The 15,270-nt window shown below is 40.3% G+C and overlaps 1 protein-coding gene across 3 annotated transcripts; it reads left to right on the forward strand.

The window, feature by feature from the left end:
- The first annotated feature begins 74 nt into the window (after positions 1-74).
- On the forward strand, positions 75-14,332 carry ccdc66 (coiled-coil domain containing 66). Of its 3 annotated transcripts, none has more exons than XM_023353518.1 (21): positions 75-247; positions 1,978-2,036; positions 2,275-2,294; positions 2,467-2,712; positions 3,369-3,612; positions 3,695-3,809; positions 4,696-4,790; positions 4,900-4,955; positions 6,303-6,383; positions 7,256-7,390; positions 7,659-7,888; positions 9,085-9,169; positions 9,247-9,405; positions 10,004-10,091; positions 10,432-10,506; positions 10,580-10,811; positions 11,135-11,336; positions 11,413-11,450; positions 11,780-11,925; positions 12,990-13,120; positions 13,559-14,332. In XM_023353518.1, exons 1-21 carry the CDS (start codon positions 237-239, stop codon positions 13,658-13,660), a joined length of 2,550 nt encoding a protein of 849 aa, XP_023209286.1. In that variant the 5' UTR covers positions 75-236; the 3' UTR covers positions 13,661-14,332. The 3 variants fall into 3 exon arrangements, with proteins under 3 accessions (XP_023209286.1, XP_023209287.1, XP_014326900.1); XM_023353519.1 differs by having other exon boundaries at positions 2,272-2,294; positions 3,369-3,637; positions 3,735-3,809; positions 13,559-14,331; XM_014471414.2 differs by having other exon boundaries at positions 2,272-2,294; positions 13,559-14,331.
- Positions 14,333-15,270: the final 938 nt, after the last annotated feature.

Raw genomic sequence — 15,270 nt, forward strand, 5'->3', positions numbered from 1 at the left:
TTCATTGGTCAGTAATTTTAAATGCAGCAAAGATTAGCCAATCAGTGACACGCTTGTTGTTCGTGGGTAGCAACCAACGTAGGCAACCGTTTTCCCCCAGAAATGGGCTTGTTAGCTATCAGTGTTCAGTTAACGTTCCTTTTTAACTATGAAAATTAATCTGCTAGTCACTTATTTTATATTATTTTAAGTTTGTTTGTAAATCTACTGCTGATTCGGTGTATATTTTTCTCGACATGAACCTTGGGTGAGTCTGCTGCTGAACAGCTCGCTAAGCTAAAACAGTGACTAGATAAGGTGTCGCAGTGAAATTGCACAGAAATTAATGCTTATTAATTCATTTCAGAAAATCAATCGAGCTTAACCCACTTTGACGTTATCTTTTTCTAGACGAGAAGTTTAGCCGAAGATATTCTAAAGAGTAGAAATATTAATTTGATTTCAAGGCACTATCTCAAGTACATATATTTGCTATTTATTAATAAAAAGAAACATAATTTTTTTTTTCTCACAGTCTGAAGTTAAATCAGACCTGTTTTATGTTTGTTAGTCATGCAGTTCAGAGGCAATACTACCAAATAATTTCGAAGATATAAATAAACACAATTCTTTCTCTCAGTATTGATGCATTTAGTAAATATAAATAATTTCATTAATTCTAACTAAAACAAAACAAGAGAAAGACAGGCTGATTTAACTTCAGACTGTGAGAAATATAAATGTGTATGTCTTTTTATTGAGTGTATGCAAACCTATGGTCTCAACTGTAATAATGACTCTTTATACAAAATTTATAAGGTGTATATTATACACATGCTCTTCACTTTGCTCAGTTATTATGTTGCTTCCCGGTGTAAAAATAATCTAAATTCGTAAATTTATTAAAAATAAATATTTGAATTATCATCAAAAACAGAATATTTAAAACTTTAGGTGACTTTTGTGTAAAGATTTACACCTTTTATGACAGAGATTGTTGCTGGCAGTTGGAGAACATGTTAGTGTGTGCAAAATGTTTTTAGTTGGATATTAAATTACGAGTATCATGTTCAGACTCTGTGTATCCATAATGTATTTGATCCATTAAGTGGTTCAGATACTAAAGCTCTCAGAGCTATTGAGATGTGTAGCTGTAAATTAAATTCAGACATACCTTATTAATCTCAGTGGGAAATTTAAATGCAACTCGTATTATCAAAGTTTCTCTAAAGAGTTTTTGTCGATGCTGATGGCTGTTGGCAGGATGGTTCTGTTCTAAAGTGTATTCAGTTTGGAGGAAACCAGACAACGCTCCTCACCAACCCAACAGTGAACTATGGTGATGGAAGCATCGTTCTGTGGGACTGTTATAAATTAAATAATCTACCGGTGGAACTAATACAATTTTATCAATATTAAGGAATTATAAGCTCCTATATCTTGTTGATAGGAGACTTGAAGTTAGTTTTGTCTCAGGTGCACCGCGATATTTGCACTAGAAACTAGACAAATAAAAATACTTGATAAGATTTTGTGTTTTTTCAGTGAAATCCCAGTCATTTTTACCAGAATAAATATAGGATTAATATCTCTGAAAGTTGTTCATCCAGAGTCACTCAAACTGCTGGTGTACCTATGAACTAGTATTTTCTTCCAGTGGAGCTTCAACTAAACTGTAAATAAAGGGTCTTTATGCTTATTTAAATGCAATATTTTAAAAATAAATTATTAAATCCATATAAAATTTTGTTTGATTTTGTCATTGTGGGATTCTGAGTGTAGTTTGCTGAGGAAAAATTCGTGAGAGCCAAACAGAAAAACTCCTTCTGAATCTACTTTAGGTTTTTAAAATTCAAATTTAAATCAGTGAGTGAATGAAGGGTAGCTGTTAACTTTCATTCATTTCCTTAAACACATTTTTCCATTTGTCTCTTATGATTTTGGTTTTTGTTTTCTTCTCTATTTTGTGCTCTAATGACTCTTATTCTTCCTGAACAGAGATGGTCTGCTGTTTGAGCTGGAAAATGGAAAACCCAGATTGATTTTACTCACTCATGGTGAGGCCTTTCTACTTCCCAACTTACCTTTATGGCAGCCTTTTGGGATAAATTATCTGCTTATCTTTGCGTTTGATTACATTTCATTGATTTGACTGCTTATGATAAAACTTGATTGCTGTACAATTTAAATGATTTTAAAAAATATCTATGTTTAATATTAAGTAATAGTAATATGTCTAAATTTTATGCTTTCATGATATTTTTTGGCTCATTGTTTGGTTTATTTTTACAGCAGGTGTGAAAAATCCAATAAAGGTAAGAAACAACATTAACATCTGTTGTCTTTAGCTATATATTGGTGTCCAGCACTGCTTAGTCTCTTCTGGAAATGATTCCAGGCTGAAAGGAGAAAAAAATAATTAAAATAAATAAATGTGATCTTTAAGGTCTTTGTTTACCTGAATGGTTTGTGATGCGTTTCCTGCAGCTGCCCAGTAAGCACAGAGCAGCTAGCATCCTGAGCGCCAGGCAGACGTCCTGCCTGGAGGAGGTTCTGCCTGAGGAGCGTCCAGCTCAGCAGGCTGCGCGGGGTACCAGGGAGGTCAGGTGTAAAGCAGCAACAGCTTCATCCTGCAGCTCCAGCATCTCCACCACTGATGGCAGATACTCCGTCCTGAATTCATCCAAAACTCCAGGCTGTCACAAAGAGCGCGCCAGTAAGGCCGTGGCAAAGGTAAGAGAGGCGGAACCTAAATAATTCATGTTTGGATCAGTATTGGTACAATTTAAAGGGGAACTATTAGGTTAATTTCATATTTTTGTATTTCCGTTTGGGTCTCAACACAGCCCAACTGGCAATAAGTTAATGTTTTTTGGTGTCTGGAAAATGAGCTGTTTCAAAAACCTTCAAAATGTAACGTTTCAAATCAGCAGTAAAGCACCCCGTTACCTAGCAACCCAGCCATAATTCCGCTGTCACCTAGCAACCCCAGCTGAGCTCCAGCATGTTTGGGCAGCTGGTTTTACAGCTCTACAATGGCTGCTGGAAAAGACAAGTGTTTTGTTGTTGACTTACCATCCAGAAACCACTAACTGCATTCTTTTTGGTTGTGTAGGAGGCTCCACTTCTGCTTTTCAAAGATACACAGTTGTATAATTGTTCATCTGTATGCAGCCATTTTCATATGCGAGTATAAATAAGAACAAAATTAAGCATTCATTTTGCATGGTGGAAGAGTAAAACTACTTTTTAAAGCATGCCTTAAATAAAAGTTGATTATATAAAACATTTGGTATCTCAGATACTATAATAGTTATTGAAAAAACAACACAAAAAAAGATATTTACCCTTTTCAAGCCGCTGTGTAACTTTGTGTGCATCCTCTGAAGGTAAAGACAAACAAACACAAACTCAGCTCTGCTGTTGGACCGCCGGGATCCCCCAGGAGAACGGCTCCACCTCAAAACGGCGAGGGTGGAGGCGGAGCGTCGCGGCCTGTGCTGAGCAGCGTGGACGCAGGCCTGAAGGACGGAGACGTGGTGTGTGTGAACGGAGAGGAGCTGCAGGAGCTCCTCAGCTCCATCACAGCGTCGACCGGCTGCGCCCGGCAGGGTCCAGAGGAGCGGGCTCAAGGTGGCACCAGCAAGAAAAACTGCAGGTCTGCTGGAAGCAAAAAGCTGCATCGTATTATAAACTGTCTCGTTTTAATCACTAGGAGGTCAAACACAGACAAACTCTGTCTCTTCTGTGAACAGAGGAGAAGAAAGGCCAATAAAGGAAGATGAGAAAGGAGAAGAAATTAAGGAGGAAGGTGTTGATGAATATGGCAGGTAAACATTTTTATAAACTCCAATTCTTCTGCTGTAAATCATTCCAGATTGATTAAAGTTCAACAAAAATAAAAATTAAACATTTAGATTCAGTTTGAGCTGTAATTTCTTCAGCAGAAACAATAGGGGTAGATATTAAAAATGGTAACACAATTTATCATTTATCTGTTTTAAACATAAATTCTATTTATTTAAGAGAATAATTTAGAAATTAAAGCTGCACGTAGCGTTGGAGGCCCTCGCAGCTCAGCGTGGCTCCGGCCTTGTGGCGACCAGAGGGGTTCCAGCAACGCCACCCGTTCACCACATAGACACTCTCGTGCAGTTCCCGCACCTGTCCACTAGGCGATACTCATTGACGTGTTCAGCAGGGTTCCCTGACGATGCACAAAAGATCTGGTGCAGACCGGCCGAGATATTAAGGAGATAAAGCTGTTGGAACAACCTAGGGGGCGCCGATAACATATAACATGTTCGCATGCAACTCAGAAAGTATGTAGGTATGCAGTTGTGCCCCTGGCTACCTGTCACATTCAACAGGCTGCGTTAACGCTCCCAGTCGGGGAAAACCCCTGGAGCGGCCACGACGATCTACCGTAACACACCATACACAACAGGATGATCGGTTACGAAATCACAAGCCACGATATTAGAACGACCAACGTTCTAAGATTGTCATAAGGGCCCTCACAAACAAAACTAGGGATTTTCTAGATCGGTTGTGGGCGGAGCTTGGTAAGGCCCCTGGCTTGGGGCAGATTTTTTTTTTATATATATATTCTAGGGGGCCACAAGGAATTAGGCCACAAAACAAACAAAATTTGTAAAAATCCCGCTAAAGAAATCTGTCCTGTCGCTCCAAATTGTTCTTTTTTTTTTCTCTTAGGTTGCGTCGCTCTTCGTTCAGTTGGTTCAAAGAGCGCCGGCCGGACAGCAGAGCCGCCATCGATGCAAAGAAGGCTCAGTGGAAAAGAGAGCTTGGTACGAACGCTTTGCATGTGCTACAGAGGAAAGTTTAGCATGTGCTAAACAGGAAGAAACGTCCATCAGTAATAATTTTGTTGAACGAAAATGTTTGTCTGACTTTTAGATGAGCAGGTCGCCCTGAAGCAGCAGCTGCAGCTTTCAGCCCCCAGCAGACTGCAGGTATTTCACCTTCACCTCAACCTGTATTAGACTGTTTATTCTCCTGGTTTAATACCCAACAGTTGCCATGGTTACTTCATGCTGTTAATCAGAAAAAAGCACAGTGAGCTGGAAATCATAATGGGAACGTTTTCCATTTGAGAAGCTCCTTACTGGTTAAATTTATCCCTCAAATGGAACCTTATAACTGCATAACTTGTAAAAAATTAACATTGTTGGGGAAAAAAGAGGCTAATTTTAGGTAATTTTTTGTGTGTTTTGCTTTAACAGCAGTCTGGCAAATAGAAATAAGTCTGAAATTATTCATACCAAAGGCAGATTTAGACTTTTTAATTTTTTTCTCCGAAGAGTTTTTGCTGCGCTAGTGGCTCATATTTTTTGCGACAGGAAAGAGGGGCAAAGGTCCTCGGGACCGGGAGTCAAACCTGTGACGTCTGCATTGAGGTCTAAGGCCTCCAAACGTGGGCGTGCTAACCCCCTGTGGCACCACAGCACTAACCCCCTGTGCCACCACAGCACTAACCCCCTGTGCCACCACAGCACGCCCCAGACTTTTTCATTTTCATTCAAATAATAAGTTTGTTTCTGACGCTAAATGAGGCAGGCGTCGCCAAACTCGCACTAAAACGGCATGAAAGAGGTATTAGGAAAAAATGAATTTTACTTGCATTAAAACGGCAGCATTTGAATTCTTCCTTGTTGTGTGTCGTAATGATTTATCTTTGGGGATGAGCTTAAAATCTTTTAGGGTTTTTTCTTTTTTTAGTTACAAGGATATAGTGATAATAGATGCAATTTTACCAGAATATTTTAAAATTTGAATCAGAATTTTAATGAAGAAATTCCTGATTTTTATTTATTTTTACCCATTAAAATCAGCCCTACATATTAGTATGAATAAATTTTAGTCGTTATCCAATAAAACCCTGATTTTAATGGGATAAAAATCAGGAAAAATCCTGTTTTTAATTTATAAGTAAAGTTTATTCTTACCAATGTGCACTAATGTGTTCATTCAAATGAAAAAAAAAATTTCATTAAAATTTGATCCATTTTTATCCCTTAAAATCCTAATTTTAATGTTTAAAATCGGTTTATCGCACAGCTCTACACATTAGTATGAATAATTTTTATTTGTCCACTTTGAGTTCCGACAGAAATCTCTTCAATTCCTAAATATTTCTGTTATCATTTAATGCTGTAAAAACATCAAGTAGACCTGCAGGTAAATTAATAAAAAAAAACAAAATGCACCTGAAATCTGTAGTGAACAGGAACTTGAAGCAGTTTCCAGGCCTTTCAGCCTGTATTTTATTTATATTTTTCGGATGTTGCTGTGTGTTGCAGGGTGAGAAATACGCAGAGAGTGTTTCCTCTGTCGGCCACAGAGAGCAGCCAGCCGCCATCAGGTCCAGCCTCCGACTTGGGGTAAACATAAACTCTCAACGTAGTTTCAAACATTTCATCTCCAACTGCTGGATCCTACTGAATCCTGCCGGATCCTGCTGGCTCCTGCCGGATCCTGCTGGCTCCTGCCGGATCCTGCTGGCTCCTGCCGGATCCTGCTGGCTCCTGCCGGATCCTGCTGGATCCTGCCGGATCCTGCTGGATCCTGCCGGATCCTGCTGGATCCTGCCGGATCCTGCTGGATCCTGCCGGATCCTGCTGGATCCTGCTTCCTCTACTACACAGAGGCCCAAAGACATTTGTGGCCCTTGGAGTGATTTTGTATCATTCTTGTAACCCAAGAATGATACAAATTTGGGCCATCCAGCACGATGCAGAGGGAGAGTTTTGATGTGTAATAAGAGTAAAACTTTTACCAACATAATTTTCTTATAACGAAGTTTTAACAAAAGGTAAACCCACGTTTATTCAGAAACTTTTACTGAAAAGCCAAAGCCTTTTTTATTAAGCTTTACTAAACACATCAAACATTTTGAAAGAGACCCAAATCCTGCTGGTGTTGAAGATAAATGTATTCGATCGAGTCCAAAAGAAGATTTCCAACTGTCAAAAATGTTTGATTTTTTGAAACGTGGAAATTCCTAGAGAATTTCTGAAATTAATCATTAAATTTCTGATGTGATTTTATTCCACCTCTTTTTTTTATATACAATGGGTCCATAACACACCGCTGTTACAATCCTTTTCAAGTTCTGGATGTCCAATAAGTTTCCATTTTGAAAAAATTTAAGCTAAAAATTATATTTTCTTGAGTCAGGTTGTTTTATTTTTGGCTACTTTTGAGTTGATCATTTTGGCCGGTGTGACGAAACGTTTGGACATCGCTGCTGCAGGAGGTGACGCCCATGGAGGAAATGCTGAGCGTGGAGAGGAAGGAGGAGCAGAGGCGGGTCTGGCTGGAGGAGCTGGACCGCCAGCGGGAGGAGACGGCCGAGCGCCGGAAACAGGAGAAGCTGCAGCGGAGACAGGTAGAGACCCTGGCGTAGTCCAAACATAGCTGGGTCGTTTTAAAACAATGACAGACGAGATATTCACTTCTATAAAATACTGTGCACTGCCAGTCCACATGCAAACACAAAAAGAAAATTCGCAAATCTTGGCCGAAGTTTTCAATATTAGTGGTTTTCAGTGATATTAAACGGAGTTTATGTGTTTAAAAGGCCAAATCGCATGAAAATCCATTCGGTTTATCAGATATCTGGCGTCTGACCTCGCAGCAACGTCGTGTCTGTGCAGACGGAGGACCACGAGCGCTGGGCCGCGCACTTCGACTCGCTCCAGCGCAGAGCGCCGGCCCAACCCGTGGCCCAACCCTTGGCCCCGGGGCGGCTCAGCGGCTCCGAGCGAGACGACTGGGACCCGTCGTCCAGCTTGTCGCTGGTTTGGGAGGGAACCAGCAGCTGTGGAGCCGACAGTGTCATGGGAGCCAGCGTGGATTCAACCAGAGGGTTTCCCTCCAGATCCAGGTAGAAAACTGGGAAATGCGATTAACCCTGTCACAATAATCAATAAATCAATCGATTTTCATTTGGACAACAGTCGTTAGAGGGATAATCCCCTGTAATATTGTTGAAAAGCTGCCATTTTGAAAAATGCTGCAAACATTGACACCCTGTAGGAAATAGTTTGCACTTCCTGCCACTGTTTTCCCTCTAAGCTGAATGATTCTTACTTTTAAAATGCATAATCCATTTTAATCATTGTTGTTTCGCTTCTTTTGTTTATTTGGAGATTTAAAATGTTTTCCAGTTCCGGTGTTAAATATTGTTTGTAAAAAAAATTTATCTTTATTTGGGTATACTTGCATTAATTATATCAGCTGAAAATGGTCTCAAAATAACAATATTATAGTTTATCGCAATAATTTATGGGCCAATTTATCGTCCAGCAAAATTTCTTACAGGCCTATGCAGGATTCCCTCCCAGGCTGGACTCAGCAGCATCTTGATTTTTATCATAAGCAACTTGAAATATGTTTTAAATTGGCACATACTGTATGTAGAATATCTAGAATAACTTCTGGGACAATTTATTGTCCAGCAATATTTGTTTTATTGTGACAGGTTTACGTGTTAATCTGAGAAACTAGTGGTAACTCCAGAGGAGCTGTTAAGCCAACAATTCAGCTTTTATTGTGAAAAACAAGAAGGAAGCATTTGTTGCAAGCAACACGATAAGAAATTTTTCTGGACAATAAATTCTCCCAGAAGTTACTGCGATGAACAATAATGTTGTTTTGAAGTAATATAATGGTAATGGCATAATAATAATGAAAGAACACATCCTCAAAATCAATAAACTTTAAATTCTAATGAACATTTAACACTGGAACACATTTTAAATATCCAAAATAAATAAACAAAACAACAAATAATATTAATTATGAAGTATATATAAGCAAAATTATCTTTCAAAGAAGGCCTCGTTGAGACCAAAGCACCAGACCGAAGACTTTTATCATCCAGTTTTTGGTAGAAAGAGAAAAATAATAAATTATGTAACATTTGTTAACATGACCCATTTCTATTTTTATTTCCAAAATGTGGCGCTGGAAAAGTTTGAAAACTTGAGAAGTGCTTGAATGTTACTGTATCAGTTTTATGCCCCAAACACCAACAGTAATAAAGCTCTTTGTTTAATATGAACTCTGTTTTTCCTGCAGCTACCTGAGGACGATGACGTCGCTGCTGGATCCGGCACAGATAGAGGAGCGAGAGAGGAGGAGGCTCAAACAGCTGGAGCAGCAGGTAGGGCGGCACCAACCTGGAGGAAGCCTCGTCTTCAGCGTGTGCCGCTTTGCCTTCACCGCTGTATTCTGGCCCAGAGAGCCATCGAGGCCCAGATGGAGGAGCGCAGGAAGCAGAGGGAGCTGGAGGAGGCGACCAGGAAACGGGAGGAGGAGAAGGAGGAGCGGAGGGTTGCCATGGAGAGGGAGAAGCTGCAGAAGCAGTACGAGCTGGAGATACTGAAGAAGAAGGAGAAGGTCAGGGGTCAAAAGACGTTACACCTTCACCACTGGCAGAAAATTCATCCCTTCAGGTTTCACCAAAAGAGAAAGAAAACGTCAGAAACTAAGTTGTGCCTCATCTTTCATAGGTTCAGTGTAACTGATGGCAAACATTGGTGCTAAATCCCCGTTGACTTTTATCATTATTGTTAATAATAATAATAAATATTTAACTTCCCTTTGGCATCAATTAATTATAGATATATTAATTAAAGATGCCAAACAATATAACAAGCAGACAGACTGGAAATATGAATATTTTTATTCTTTAAACAACTTAAATAACTTGATCTTATTTTCTTGTTTTTGTAGAAGTAAGACTGCCACCTTCAGGAGGGAGTTAGCATCACTTAAACCCAATATTTTTGATCATTTTTGGGGAAAATTTGCATTAAACTCACAATTATCCATAAGTACAGAAAGAGAATTGTAAAATTGTTCATTTTTGCATGAATTTCTGCAAAATCACAAAAGCATGGAACGATTGCTTTATATAGTTTATGCAGACGCCCCCTATCTAGTTCCACCCTGGGCGTCTGCCAATATCAGAAACAATCCATTTCCTTCTCTTCAGGTTTTGGTTGAGCTTCAGAACGATCTGGTCCCTCCGGCAGAGCAGCCAGAGATCGGCGGCGGGTCGGAGGAGACGTCCGGATCCAGAAGTGAGTGGAGCGCTAATGTTGCCACAACAGACCCGAACAACCCAGAACAAACCGGTTCTCCATGCTGAACAAGTCCAGCAGAACTTCATTTGTTTCAGGAGTTATTTACATCTAGAAGTGAAAAGTTCAATAAAAGAAAATGTAACAAATGTTGCAGTTTTGGTTTCCAGTCTGACCGACTCTATCGGACTATCAGGTGTGAAAACCGTCTTAAATCTCCGTGGGTTTAGTTTCGGCGAACCTAAACCTTGTTGGGCATATGTGTATTTTTTCCAAATATTTCAACAACAAACCACTAGAAAACTTTTTCTAACTGTTGGTTTTGTTTGTGCGTGTTCAGCAGTCACCAGGGAGGCTGAGAGTGTGGAAAACGGCGACAGCGGATCGTCGTTTAAAGACTCGTCTGTTCAGACGGGTGAGATGCCTCAGATGGACCCCTGCTGTCATTTTTAACATACGATTACAGCTTCTCTCCTCTCCCTGAGCAGAGGATGCTCCTCCTCTTGCTCCTGCAGACAGAGTTCAGACCGCTGACGTCTCTGTCCAGAACCAGAACCGTCCGCCTCCCTGTGGTTCTGCTGAGCCTAACAGCAGGAGCCGTGCGTCGAGAGCAGGGAAGGAGAACATCTGTTTGCCAGCGGGAGAAGACCCGTACGCACCGTTCGTCCGGACGGAGAGGAGCCGGAGAAGCAAGACGAAGCCGGAGTGGGGAACACAGAGGTTAAAACACAACATTTACACCAAAACAGCAGCTGCATTCCCATCACTAAATATTTGTCTGGATTCTGCGAATGTCAAAAAAACAGTTTTGCAATTTTGGTGATTCCATTAAATAAGAAATTACATGAAAACCATACTTAAATAAGCTTGTTTATGCGATAAGTCACTACAAATTATGGGAGCATCGGATGTAAACATTTACATGAGATATGTTCATAATTCAGCCAATCAGAGGAGAGGTTGATATGAGTGCTGATTAGGCGAGGCGAGCTCAAAGTGACTCAAGCAAACGGTTTTGTTCTGTCTCTGCTCCGGTTCTCCAGGCCCAGCCGGCGGTTCGTTCCCGCCTCGGAGCGCTACCCGGTCGCCCTGCAGAGGGACCGGCAGGAGAGCCGACTGAAGAGGCAGGCTGAGCTGCTGGCCCTGCGGAAAGCCCGTCCGACCAGAACAGAACCGCCCGCTCCCCAGCAGGAGGCCCAGCTCTGCCCCAATGGCCAGCAGAACAACACCAGAACCGCTAAGAAGGTGGAGAACCAGAAAATCATACTGGACTTAAATGAACGCAGTTGTTGTTGTTTGCTAATGAGCGCTGATGTTTCAGGTGGAATCGGGTTTGAAAGGAAACATCGACAAGGACCGGTGAGCAGCGCCACATGAACCTGAAACGTTCTCCCCTCGTTGTGTGGTTTAAATAGGGCTGGGCAAAAAAATTATTAAAAAATACATTTTATTTATTATAGAATAGAATAGAAGTACTTTATTCATCCCAGCAGGGAAATTACTTCACAGTTACAGCATAGAGACAAGACACAATAACAACTACCACTGAGTAGTAGTTGTAGATAAAATAAAAATAAAATATAAAATGCTATAAATTGTAAAATATAAAATGCTGTTAATATAAAAAGAAACTTAATAAAACAGTGAAGAGACCAGAGAGGTTAAATCTGCACTGTGGCATCCTGTAGGGGGCGCTCTCCTCCTGCCCAGAGTCAGCAGGCTTCCGGCTCTCCTCCTCCCGCCCTGGAGTTCATTCCTTACCTCCGGACCGCTGAGGTCTTCAGCCTGGACCCCCTGGAGCCCGCCGACACGCCGCCGCCCAGGACACACCCCGGTTAGAAAAACATTAGAAATGTTTAAACTCGACAACAGCAGTCTGCAGTGGTTCTTAGTGACTTTGGCTAAAATTTAAATATTTCTAAATTAAGATATTAAGACAACAAACGCAGGTTTGTAACAATTATTCAGTTTATTCCTGCAATATTTACAGTGAATTTCCACAGAGTGACACTAAAAGTAGCAGAAAAGTTTTTAGTTCTGAATCTGTGCTTTTTTATATTTATGTCATTTTAAATCCTACATGGGGAAAAATGCATCCAATTTTTTCCAAATTTTATGCATATCTATATTTTAGATTGTAAAAACAGATTTTAAACTTCTCTATATAACTCAGGAACTCATTAGTGTTTTAGCTGGACAGAGCTAGCACTATGGGACCTAGCATATGTCCTTTACCCAGAATGCATTGCAATGTAACCATTGCAAAGTCCATGTGACACTATTTTATTTAAATGTATTAAAACCAAACAGCTTTACCGTATTGTTTTTACATCTAAAACAAATATTTCTCTAATTTTATTGTTGCAACTAATTGTGGATCCCCTTAAAAGCAAAACTGACATTAAAATATAAATCCTAAGGCTTAAGATAACAATAAAAACAATGCAAGAAATTCTAGAAAACATAATAAGAAAATAAAATATCAACTTTCCAAAAGTAGATATTAATCTAAAATGAAGTGTTGTGTGACATTTGCAGCTCTAAACAAGTTTTGTTCGGCTGACATTATGAAAATGGATCTGTAGGTTGTAACGGTTGCAGAGTGGTGTTGTTTTCCCTGTTAACCACCAGGGGGCAGCTTTCTGCCCAACTGAAAGGTTTTAATCTCTTCCAAAATAAAAACTGGGTTTTATTTTGGAACAGATTAAACAGAACAGAAACTTTAACAAATTAGTTTCAACACTGAGATTATATTAACAAACATTTTAAGCCTAAGCACGCTTTGCAGCCATCTTTCTCTGTAACCTGGGTCGACAGAACCTAAAAGAGGGTCAGGAGGTCCAGTTTGTCTGTTTTTGGTGAGTTATTACCAATCAGAACCTTGTCTGTCCTGGTCAGGCCCTCCACCTCCTGAGGCTTCAGCTCCTCCTCCTGGCTCCTCGCATCAAGACCCGCTGCTCCACCCAGAGATCCTGCCTGGCTCCCAGCGCCAGCAGGAGATCCTGAGAGGCCTGGCCCAGCTGCGGCAGGTAACCCAGACACACCTGCTGGCTCAGGCAGAAACAACAGAAAAAAAAAACACACGCTGACCACTAAATCCAGGAAAAGTATTCACACCCCATAAACTCTACAAATGTTGACAGAGAGCTACGCCACACTTTTCAGGTCATGTAAAATGAGATAGGAAATTCTTATGAGAGCATAAAAGGTATAGTATATAAAAATAATTAACATATAATATATAACAAACAACGTACGTTTACGTAATTTTTAGATACACTGGGAAACTAAGCGATAATATTAATGTGAAATCAGTTCAGCTTTCTGTCATCAGATTGATCGATCCGGTTGGTACCTTCCAGACTCCGGTAGTTTGGGCCTTACCGGACCCATCCAGCAGCTTGTTTCCCTCGGATCGGTTCCGGCTGCAGGTGAACCCACTCAGCCAGCCGCTGTCTGTTTTTCAGGGTTTATTACAGAAGCAGAAGGAGCTGGAGACGGACCTGAAGCCCGTCCGGAACCGCCGTGATAACGAGCAGCGCGCGCTCTCCGCAGCTCACCGCACATGACCGGCGTCGGCGGCGTCTGGAAGCTCCTCCCACTGCTGCTGATGCGACTTCCTGTTCTACGGGGGACAGAAACCGGCTGAAGATAAACACTAACAGAAACCTGCTTTGGTTTGCTGTGATTCTTTCATGGATTCTTTAAATGAGCGATTTTTCCCTCAGTTTGCCATCAATCTGCACAAACATGAAGGTTCTACCTCATTACGGTCGCTGTTAAGAACCGGTTTTGTCTCCCAGTTTCCTGCTGAACGACGAGCACCTAATTTCTAAATGTTCCATTTTTTATTTATTGTAAATGTTATTTAAAGTTTGGTTTATTAATAACTGATTAAAGATGTTTTATAGCTGCAATGTTGATGACAAAGTCTGGCTGCACTGTGTATGGCAGACTGTTTTAGCATAAAATCAGTTTCACCTCACTTGAATTCCAGATATCTCCAATTACATTCTGACTTGTAAAAATTACGTTACAATAAATTTGTATGGAAGTTTCAATTCAGAATATCTACAATAAACTACTGGCTGTGAAACAAATTAAAATGAGTCAAAAAATAAACGTCAAATATTTACATTTTTATCCAGACTAATCATAATGCAAATTATAATTCTTTATATTTTAAATGGTTTTTTGAATGTAAATTGACAACATTTACATTCAAGGTAAAACTGCAACTGTAATTTTTACTAGTTAAATTTTCTTTTCAGAAATCTCCAAATGAACTGGAGATAACTTGGACAGCTTTTCTATTTCAGATGATCTTGAATTAACATCCAAGATGTTAATTCAACATCTGATGAGTAATGTCATCAGAATGACAGTACTCATCTACTGAATTATTCTAACAAATAAAGTCACAGATCTACATAGCATTTTAAAATTTAAATAAAACAATGAAAAATAAAAAAAACTGGGAATGAGTTGACAGCAGCACATTCTCTACAAAGCTGAAATTCCCGCTCACGATCCTCTTGGCATAAAGTTTTTTTTCACCATTGCACTAGAAAATGGAAAGCTGCAATGCCGAGCTGGCTCATAAAGATCTGGTTTTCTACTACAATCCAGTTGACTAATGGAAGGTCATCACCTCAGTCTCACCTAAGACAACATACAAACAACCCAGAAACCCATCAGTTCTCTTTAAAGATTCTAGACTTGGCGCAAGTGGTATTTCTTTTTAAAATAAAACGGAGTAAATTGGGTGTGGGGCAGCGGGGAGGGGCTGGGGGGCAGCGGGGAGGGGCTGGGGGGCTAGTAGGTAGCGCGAGGTAATCTGCCAGCACTACATGGTGTAAGATTAACAACGGCCCAACCCGTGTTTTAAATCAAGATTTAAGATAATGTATCAAACTTCATGCGCAAAATAAAATATACTACAGAAATATGAAAGCATTAAACTCACCGTTGGGTTTGCGGCCGCCAGCCTCCGTGACGCTGCTATTTCTTCAATATGACGGTTGCGTCACGTGACTAGCTGGACGTTGGGATCTGACATCCATTGCTAATGTCTGTGACCTGAAGTGACCTCGCCATGTTTACAGAGAATTTTTAGACGCTGAATTTGAGCAAGTTGAATTGGAGGACACTGAAAATATTGCATTTGAATGTTGAAAAG

Source organism: Xiphophorus maculatus, chromosome 20, assembly GCF_002775205.1.
Source record: "Xiphophorus maculatus strain JP 163 A chromosome 20, X_maculatus-5.0-male, whole genome shotgun sequence".
NCBI classification, from domain to species: Eukaryota; Metazoa; Chordata; class Actinopteri; order Cyprinodontiformes; family Poeciliidae; genus Xiphophorus; species Xiphophorus maculatus.